General features: G+C 34.1%; 2 protein-coding genes across 2 annotated transcripts; one reads left to right on the top strand and one right to left on the bottom strand.

Annotated features, from left to right (window-relative positions):
- The first annotated feature begins 782 nt into the window (after window positions 1–782).
- LOC134261971 (uncharacterized) lies at window positions 783–3,121 on the top strand. The gene is made up of 2 exons (XM_062744352.1): window positions 783–931; window positions 1,386–3,121. Exon 2 carries the CDS (start codon window positions 1,697–1,699, stop codon window positions 2,852–2,854), a length of 1,158 nt encoding a protein of 385 aa, XP_062600336.1. The 5' UTR covers window positions 783–931; window positions 1,386–1,696; the 3' UTR covers window positions 2,855–3,121.
- An 8-nt stretch (window positions 3,122–3,129) lies between these two features.
- On the bottom strand, window positions 3,130–5,729 carry LOC134261970 (uncharacterized). Its single transcript, XM_062744351.1, has 2 exons — window positions 5,588–5,729; window positions 3,130–5,024 (listed from the first exon to the last, which is right to left on the bottom strand). Exon 2 carries the CDS (start codon window positions 5,021–5,023, stop codon window positions 3,281–3,283), a length of 1,743 nt encoding a protein of 580 aa, XP_062600335.1. The 5' UTR covers window position 5,024; window positions 5,588–5,729; the 3' UTR covers window positions 3,130–3,280.
- Between the last annotated feature and the right edge of the window lie 5,215 nt (window positions 5,730–10,944).

The following is a 10,944-nucleotide window of genomic DNA, read 5'->3' as shown; positions in this document are numbered from 1 at the left end:
GCTAACATAGTTCTAGGTTGTTTGAAAAATCATATTTATTTGATATATTTTGAATGTTTTGCCCTTATTATTAATCTATCTTACATTTGAAAATTTCTGCAAGTCTTTGATTGTCTAAAAAGTATAACTAATTTCGTTGTTCTATTATAATTTTGAGAGGCAGAAAAGAAGATATTTCATACGCCACCATTCCGCCAAAAATGCAGTCCCTGCTATTTTTCAAACGCAGTTTATCATTTCTATTTAAAGTTGCACAATTGTGATGAGGAAAGAAAGATATGGTCTTTTAAATTCCTTACACCTAAATATATAAAACACATAAGCAAATATACTATGAATGTTTCATCTAGTCAGAAACCAGAGAAGAATCCTACCTTAATTGCCTTCCTTTACACGGACCTCAGTTTTGAAATCCGAAATACTCTAACTTTTTCCCTTCTATGGTCGATACAATGACCTCGTTAGCAAATATAATCTATCCTAAAGTCAAATGTTGACTTGAGTTTTTCCAAACTGTTAGCCCATTAATTACATTAATTAAACGCCCTATTTCTAGAGTATCGTGACCTGATTCTAGGCTCTAGCTGAACTTTATTTGTTTTTCTTGATAAAAGATGTATAAAAAATCCCAGAGATTTTTTGCTGACAACTTTTTTTTCACTCATTCACTCGTTTCAATAATGGTAATTTCCATTTCTAAGTCGATACGATATATCCTAATGAGCCTGCGATAAAAAAAAATAATACCACAGAGTCTGACAAATCTGTTTCATAATGGCCAAGTTCCGCAATGTTTTTTTAATACGAGTTATCGTCCCTAACTGTGAAGCTCTCCACTTCCGGGGCGTCAATACACAAAGCAACAAAATCGCTGAAGCAAGAAGCGTCGAGAAAATACACACTATCGGTATCGAGGACACTGACAAGCCAGGTAAGGGATTTAAATAGCGGTCGTATTTAGGATGTTACACTGGTTTACGATGCATATTAATATAAAAGCAGTACAGAGTTGGTTCTTGAATCTAATACACATGCAACAACCATAAGGATCTAGTATATTCTAGAAAAAAAAATGTCAATATTTATAAAGGTCTATATACATATATCTATTTTTTTAAAGTATAGAATTTATTTTTATTCGACGAGGACTGAATATTTACAGCTGTCAAGTTGTGTTCATAAGAAAATCTAACATTGCCCCCCCCCCCCCCCCCCCCCGTTGTGTAAAAGGCATTGTTTAATTCGCAAAACAATTCAGTAACATGTAAATAATTTTGAATTCATAACATAATTTATTTTAAAAGGACATGAATGTCAATTGTAACATTTTTTTTTTAAAAAAAATTCCTTTTTAAGTACTTTACAATGTACTTTTTATTTTCCAGTATGGGGAAGAAATATTGCTGCGTTCCTGGATGCAGCAACACTTCTCAAACATTGGATGAATATGGAAATAAAATAATATTGCATCGCTTCCCTATGTCGGAGAAAAAGGCCCATATTAAGCGTCTCTGGATTCAGCGACTTCGACATGTGAGAGCAAATTTGGTTGTAAAAGACCACACACGAGTTTGCAGTGTTCATTTTGAGGGAACATTTACTGAGGAATCGATTCCCACAATTTTTCCAAGTAAACCCAAAAAGGAAACAAAATCCCGAAGACCTCTTGTAAGAAAAATTGAAAATTCATTTCAAAATGATGGTTCAGGGCAAAGTGATACTGAAAATCCACAAGATAATCCTGTGTCAATGTACAATGATGTTGCAATACAAACTGACCTCAAATTATTTTTATTCAAAAGATGCGTACACAAATACAGAAGAGCATTGTGTACATGTTTCAACTGCAACCCAGACGACTGGCAGCCCTTTGTCTACTGTTAATGCTGAAGTTCAGGCAGATTTGCCTAGGATGACATATGAAGATATGAAAGATGACGATTCTAAAACAAGATTTTATACAGGTTTTGCAACTTTTCAAATTTTTTGGATGTTTTTTGCAGTGCTGAGGCAGAAACATGGTGCAGAGAAACTCAATTACTGGGAGGGAGAGACAAGGTCCATGGGTGAGAAGTCGTATCATGAACCAGGGGTTAAAAAGCCTGGCAGAAAACGTTCCTTGAGACCAGTGGATGAATTCTTGATGGTTTGCATGAGACTTCGTTTAGGGCTGCTTCAGGAACACCTTGCTGATATTTTCAGGGTGTCCGAAACGACAGTATCACGAGTAATGAACACTTGGATTAACTTCCTCTATGATCACTGCAAATCCTTAATAAAGTGGGTCTCCAGAGAGCAGATTTTGTGTAACTTACCAAAGCTTTTTAGCATGCACGCAGATACTAGAATTGTGCTTGATTGCACAGAATTTTTTATTGAAAAACCGTCCTCTTTAAAGGCACAGTGGATGACGTGGTCGGAATACAAACATTCAAACACTTTTAAAATATTGATTGGTGTGTCACCAAGTGGTATGGTAACCTTTGTGTCAAGACTGTGGGGTGGGAATGTGTCAGACAGACACATTACTCAGCACGATGGATTTCTTCCAAAACTGTCACCAGGTGATGTTGTAATGGCAGATAAAGGTTTCACAATAGAAGATTTGTTACCAGCTGATGTTGGATTGAATGTTCCACCACGAGTATCAAGTACATGCCAGATGTCAAAACATGATTTCTTTAAAACAAATAGAATAGCTTCAGCCAGAATAGTAGTTGAAATGAAGATGGAACAGATCAAAAACTACAATATTGTGAACTCAGTTTTACCAATTTCAGAAGTGCACTTATCAGAACAAATTATAGTTATCTGTACATCTTTAACTAACTTATTGCCTCCACTTCTGAAGTGACATAAATATAATTAACTAGATTTTTTTCTGGATGCCCTAACATGTATAATTATTTTTATTCCTGTTATGAGGAAATTTACTTTCCAGGAATTATTTTTTTAAATGCATGATTAAAAAAACACATTTAAAGTATATCACATTTTGTGGTTTTCAAGGTGATGTGAATTTTGACGATTCGATGTGAAATACAAACATTCATTTGAAAATAAACTTGAAATATGTACACTTGGACCTTGAAATCATAAATGAGATGTGGATAAATAAAATAAATCACATAACCTTTTTGTTTTTATTCAATATTTTTACAGATGAATCTAAGCTCTCATGCAAATATAAAAGTTTCAGAGTGTTAACAGTTTTATGTACACATGTTCAAAATCAAATAGAATCATTCTATGCAATATTCAAATTATTAACAAATGTACATCAAATGTTATACATGTACAGTGATTTTCCTCGCTGAATTCTTCTAGTGAAAAGTTCTGGTACAACACCATATGTATAAAAAGATTTCATCTTTGGAACCATATCATTCCAGATTCCAACATCAAAAAGAATTCTTTCAACAGATATACCTTTTTTTGTATAAACAACAAAATCAACCCAGTTAAGTTCATATAATGCTAGCTGGCCTTGAACTTGGTACATATAATTATGGTTCTGTTTTAATTTAAGTTCACCATTGTTTTCAGTGCAAAAAAAATGTTTATCTTGTCCACATTTTGTCGGAGGCATATTCCTCCAAGGACTTTTTTGTTTTCCATAAGGACACTTGACTTCGACAAGTCCTGTACCACATTCTACACAAGTAACAAGTCCATCAACACTGGCCCCAAGGAATGGGTACTTAGGGTTGACATATAGTCCACAGGACTCGATCTTCACATCACCACACAAATTTAAATGTCGCTCCATATAATCACTCAAAGCAACAGATTCATTTGTTCGACCATAACTGATACTTTTTACACAATCTGGTACTACTACGTATCCACAAATTTTCTTGACTAAATTGTCTGGTTCGGACTTTACTCTTTTGACAACGTCACCCATTACTGATGCAGTAATGATATTGCATCTAGCCTTTCTCCAGTTAACATTTGAATTTTGACCTCTAGTTCCCTTTTCTAACAGTTCACTAACCTCTGTTGTTATATTCATATTGTTTACAAAAGATTTAAAATTTTCAACACATTCTTTTGATTTTAGATTTACATTGTCCCTATACATAAAATCTGGCAAAAAAATATTCAAAAAGGAATCTATATTAACATGCTCTGCTCTTAAAGTTTGATACAAGACACATTGTGGGTAAATATCTTTTAAGCCATCCAAAATATCATTCAAAAATGAGCTGCATTCACTTTGACAAGGTCCAGGATTATAAATGCCTGGGAAAGGACGAACTTTGTCTACAATATTATCTTTTTCTGTTTTTGAAAAACTAATATCTCCAACTCTTTTTGGACTTGGTTTTCTTCTCAAAGGTGTAGGTCTATTCCACACACACTGATTAGATGTACAGGAATTTTTTGTTTTTACAAGTACATACAATAATGCTCCAACATGAGCACAAAGACCTGCCTCTCCGGCTTTACAATTACATAAAGCATTTACAACAATGCCTGACTTTTTCTTTATACAAACATTCAAAGAATAATATTTAGCACTTTTTCCAAATCCAACTTGAACAGTCTGTTTCATTGATGGAAGACAAGTTGATCGCATGTAACAAAAATCACTGTTTCCTTTATTGTATTCAATTTCTCTTATGAACCCTTCATTGCACAGACGCTTTGCTTTTTTCATTTGTCTCTCGAAATTTAACCTTTCTCCAGTTACAGGATTTTTATGACATTTAAAATAAATATCAATGGCCTTATGAGAAATTTCAGGAATATCAGTAGAGTCAAGTTCTTTCCATGAATCTGTTGAAGGATGAACAGGAACAGTTTTCTCTATTTCTTCATCTGTATCTATGAAATCTTCTGATGAATCATAACCATGCCTCATGGCTTTGTAAACTCTCTTTGCCAATACCTCTTTATTCCCAGATTTTTTAAGCCTGTGATTTTCAAGCCAATTTTTTAGTTCAACAACTTTCCATGACTGAATTTCTTCTAGAGACAAGTGAGATGGTTCACCTTCATCATCAGTGCTTGAAGACATTCTGAAACATTCAATATTGTATATTAATACAGATTCAGAAAACACACAGTGCCCAAATAACTTAAAAGGGTTTCATAAAAATTGAATGTAATTAGGATCCCAAGATGTAATTTATGTAAACAATTATTGATATCATATCAATATCATATAAAGACATAATCCGAGATTCCCCTGACTCTAACCCCTGCTTTTATTTTATGACATGTGCGGACAAACGTCATAAAATAAAAGCGGGGGTTAGAGTCAGAGGAATCTCGGATTAATAAAGACACCCCCTTTTTTCAGAATTAAACGCTGTTGGATGGTCACATATTCAATTATTCCGACAATATTACATTACTGTTAATATTAAACAGTTATTAAATCATAATTTCAATGTCATCTACATTCGGTTCGAACAGGGTCGATCTTAGACCTTGCAATAGCCAATTCAGTTGAATATTTAAATGCCACGCGAAAACGCTGAGCATTTATATTTTATTATTTGTATACCATTTACCACGTTTAGATAATGGTTATAAATCTTTAAATAAATTAATTATACAGATATATCGCAAATCTTACCTTGGTATGTCCTTGTCTAACGCAGAAATTGCAATTATCAGTACTGTGAGTACACAACACAAGTTGAACAACAAACGCCCCGGAAGTCAATGTGTTGGCGACATCTAGCGATTTTTCAAGAGAGATAACTCCAGAAATAAGACATTGCGGAACTCAGCCATTGGATATTTTACTTGAAAAAGACGTAAATGGTAATCTAACAACCAAGCTATATGATAAACGTAATGACTTTAACCTTTTCATCGTCAACTTCCCTTACCTATGCAGCAATATACCTTCCTCACCTGCATACGGAGTGTACATTTATATATCTCAGTTGATTCGATACGCAATAGCATGCTCTACGCATGTACAATTTCTAAACGAGGTAAATTATTGACAAGCAAGTTGATGAAACAAGAATATCAACAGTCTCGTTTAAAGTCATCATTTCGTAAGTTCTATGGTTGATACAATGACCTTGTCATCAAAAAATATTTATCAGTGTGTCAAATGCTGACTGACGTTTTTATACCAATTGTTAGTCTATTATTCATACACTGAATTGACGACGGATTTTTCCGTTATTTCTCGATTATGACAAGTAGTGTGTGACCGGTCAGGAGGGGATGATCACTACTCAATGGCACCTGATGCAGCCTCTGATGTTTTGTAGGTCCGTGTTTGCTTTGCTCCTATTTTGTATTGTTTGTATTGTTTTTTGGACTTTGATATTGAGTACTGTTCGTTATATCCATATCCTACTTCTTTGAGACTTTTCTATTTTTTTTAGAAATCCTTGCTATTGTCATCAAGATGAGCACCATGACGGACTATGATGAGGCGTCGAGGACGTACGACTCCGTGAGGAGAGCCCCTGACGCACACTGCTCAAAAGTCTAATGGAAAACTTCACCGGAAAGTCTGTCGAGGCAAGACAAAATCAAATTATATCTCTTCATAGAAATGTGAACATAGACTAGCAATGGTTTATAAAGTTACGTTTTTGATGGAATGTCAATGACAATGAAACTGGAAGCAAGGGTGTGAAAAGTCATATAAAAAGGAATTATAAACGTTTGTCTCTTTTTGTCGTAGTGGTCCTTATCTTTCTAGAGAGTTTCTTTTAGATAAAATGATATTTATTTAATTATATCGGGTACATCACAAAAACAATAAAAAAAATTACCTCTAAAAACTATTTTCCGATCAAACGATGAGTTCAAGTAAATTACCTATTAGTTAAAAAATACGATTCAAAACGTGCAATTACTTTATTAAGATATACTTCCAGTTTCTATAATAGTAGAACATTGATGATCGGAACTGAAAATTTCGGATTTTATTTACTTCCTTTCACTCGAACCCTCGATCTCTCGAACTTTTTCTCGCGGTCCCTTGAACTCTGAGGGGTTGGAGTCACCTGTACATACATATGTATACTATAGGCACTCGGGGTCTTTCAATGGCAGTGGCGTAGCATCGTTTTTGAAAGTGGGGGGGGGGTGCAGCCAGAGAAAAAAAAATTACTTAGAAAAAAGGAAAAAATTGCCCAAAGACGAAAATCCTATTTCGGTGGGAGGGGGTGTTAAACTTTTTCTCAGTATCAACTACTTTCAGTACCAATTCTAATACTACATATTCGCATCATCACTTGAAGTCTAAAAGTGGGGGGGGGGGCAACCAGGTTCTCAATTAACATTTCCTATAGTATAAGTAAGGTTGGGGAAAAAAGTCGGGGCCAGGCCCCCCCTGCCCCCCCCCCCCCTGTTGCTACGCCCTTGAATGGTAAGAGATCTATATCGTGCAAAGATTCACTGCAACACATGACCTCGGTTTATACAGTTCCATCCAAAGGACTTAATGCTCCACCGTATACGAACATGCGAGGAAAGGATAAACCCCTTCATCTGCGATACTAGAGCAGATTCTGTAAACACTCCGCCACATGTGCTATACCTCGTTGAATAAAATCTTTTTATAAACAAATTTGCAAATGTGATAAGTTTTTTGACGTTTTGTCAGGTATGAAATGTAGTTTTAGAATTTGAGTCAGGGATGCTTGTATGGCATTTTTTTTAAAAAATCACCTCATAAATATCAAAAGATTAAAAAATGGTTGTTATCAAGGCAACCTAAACTTTCTTATAACCCCGATTGCCATGGTTTACATTTTCATTTTTATGAAATAAGTCGCTTAAGGAAAATTATGTGTAAAAATAATTTTAAAAATTCATCGAAAGGATTTTTTCACAGACCTTTACATTCCCTTCCTGAACGACGTTCGATCCTGATATTTAATGTCTATTTTTAATTTCTACATATATAACTTAATCAAAATTCAAAACAAAATATGGGGGTCAATATTAATAAGCTTCATTTTGGCCTACACTACATTTAATATGACCTTTTTGCACTTAAATTTGTGTCTTAATTAAAAAATGACATCTTCGACTTTTTCTCTCCAATATTTTTTTCCAATTAAAGCATGAAACAAAATGAACTCAAAGTCTATTTTTAAAAAGACACTTTAAAATTGTGACTAAGAAAAAAAAATTAAATTGCTTTTCATAATCAATTATTTGACCTTTCTGCACTAAGAAAATGCCATTTTTAAAATTAAATTTTTAAAAAAGAACATCAAAAGAAGGGGTATATGATGTAAAATTTCAGATATTTCTTTTTAAAAAGTGTCAATTTTACGTAAATTGACCCAATTTTTTCCCGGATTTTCAGAATATATTTACTGTATTTGTCACAGTTCGTGGAAAAAATTCATAAGAAATAATTTAATAGATATTTCAGAACCAGCATAAAACATTTCCCTGCAAAAACAGCTTTGTATGCAACCAGCAATTAAGGTAGGATTCAAAAAGGAAAAAAAACTGATAATTTTCTTTTTAAAAAAACTTCCGCCACAAAATATAGTTCATAGCTTTATTCTACTTGAATGGAATTTAATCGCGGTTTTTTCATAGAGTATTGTTTATTTACTTTGTAGATTTCAGATTTAATGTTAGAGCCTTAACAATGACGCAGAAGTTTTTAAATAAAGGACAAGTTCAAAATCCGCTCAAAAGTCCAGGGTCTAACGTCCTTAAATAAACTTTTATTTGAGAAAAGAAGGACCTCCATATTGAAAGAAGGCACAAAACGTAGTACAAATCTAGAGAGTGTTATTTCAATTGTAAACCAATGAAAAGACCAGTCTTAGAGTTTCAAATTTTTAAAGGTCTATAATTCTCCAATAATAAAAAAATTATTTTCACAAATTTCGTTTTTTTTAATAAAGGAAATGAATATTATTGACATCGGCTGTGGGACAGGAAACTTCTCGAAATATTTCCTCCAGTTCCAACCAAAAAGTCTCTCCTTGATGGATGCGAGCGTGGGAATGCTAAATAACGCTAAAGCCAAGTTAACAGCATCGGGTAGGACGCAGATATCTTTCAAATAAGCAGTTCTACCAGAAATTCCATTTAAAGAGAATTCCTTTGATGCAGGGATGATAAATCATGTACGATCGACTGAGGTCTTTTATAAATACTTTTATTATTATTATTATTTCTGTTTTTCAGGTCTGGAAACGCAAGAGCAATTTTATTTCTATTTGCTTTTTCTAGATTGTGTGACTTCGCCAGTCTAACTTTGTTACTATCTATTCTATCTATTCTCTCAAATTCAATTACATTTTCATTCTATTAAACCCGAAGTTTTACAGAAAAACTAAAACAACGCTCTAAGAAGCTAAAAGATAAAGCAATCTTTTCGAAACAGTACATACGGTTTATTCCTCCTCTTTCTCTACCTAGACATAAAATTAGACAAACATGTGTGTTGAAAAAAATGTATTGCTGAAAATATAATAATATTCGGATCAAATCAAATCAAACAGCAGTCTCGTTTAAAGTCATCAGCTCGTAAGTTCTTCGGTCGATACAATGACCTTGTCAGCAAATACAGTTTGTTCATGCTAATTGTTAGTCCATTATTTTTACATTGAATTGACTACGGATTTTTCCATTAATTCCCGATCATGACAAGGAGCACAATGCGGGTGTGACCGCTCGGCAGGGGATGCTCACTCTTCCATGGTAATTGGTCCCACCTCCGATGTTTCGGAGGTCAGTATTTGCTTTGCTCCTATTTTGTATTGTTTTATGGACTTTGATATTGAAACTATTCGTTATCTCCCTATCCAGCAAAATAAACTTGTACACACTTTTTAAAATAGTTTCATAATGACAAAATGGATTTCATAATGATGATTTGCAAATTACAGTTTCCTTATACAAAAAAGGATAAACATTGTAAATTGTGAATACAGTTCCATTTTATCAAAATGGATGCTACAATGTAAACTTGTAAATGAAGTAACAGTATCGCAAAGGGGTATTTGTGAATGTAAAGGAACATTAGTAACCAGCAAACATATCACACATAAAATACGAAGAGTAAAATAATACTAAAATTACAAGAAACAAAATATCTGCGCGATATCCACAAAACTTCATCACATAATAAACATCTATGAAGCATATATCAGAAAACTATCTGATAATTGTATTTATACAAAAATCGACTAGTACATATAGCAGCAGGTGGATAAAAGAACTGTTTATCGTAAAATATCGCGCTTTACATTGGCTTTCTCTTTATATTAGTCGCCTGCGTGGCGCAATGGTAAGAGCAACTGCCCTAGATTCGCTAAGTAAGGTGTTGATCCTTACGTCGCGGGTTTTAATCCCATTGTGGGACGTGGAAACCGGTCCTTCGGATGAGGATTCGCTAAGTAAGGTGTTGATCCTTACGTCGCGGGTTTTAATCCCATTGTGGGACGTGGAGACCGGTCCTTCGGATGAGACCGTATTCTAAAGTCCCGTGTCGCAGTAAGTGCTGGCACATAAAAAATCCATCCCCGCTCGATTGCCCTGAGTGTTGAGTATAGATCATTATTTGCAGTTTTCCACTGTGGTTGCGTATCCATATGAGTGAAATATTCTCGAGAGGGATGTGAAACAGTGTACAATCAATCAATCTTTTTACAATAATAAATAGAAACATCCTTAATTTCTTCATTTAAATGATCCCTTAATTCTACACAAAAATCTAAACCATCATTTAATTCTGTCCAATACTTGGTTATTTGTTTTTAGCAACAGTTTTGTGGTGCCCACTTCTCCATGTCACCTGATCCCACTTCTGATGTTTTGGAGGTCTCTGTTTGCTCTGCTCCTATTTTGTATTGTTTTATGGAGTTTGATATTGAATACTGTTCGTTATTTTCATAGCCTTCCTTGAAACAGTGAATTGTTTAATTTCCAATACCCTTGACCAAGAGTAATTTTCTCACATACTGTTATGGTCATATAGCGTTT

The sequence above is a fragment of the Saccostrea cucullata genome, unplaced genomic scaffold, assembly GCF_032062105.1.
Source record: "Saccostrea cucullata isolate Sc308-1 unplaced genomic scaffold, CSIRO_AGI_Scuc_v1 ctg12287, whole genome shotgun sequence".
NCBI classification, from domain to species: domain Eukaryota; kingdom Metazoa; phylum Mollusca; class Bivalvia; order Ostreida; family Ostreidae; genus Saccostrea; species Saccostrea cuccullata.
Note: the sequence above shows the minus strand (reverse complement) of the source record. Positions and strands in the feature narration are given on the sequence as shown.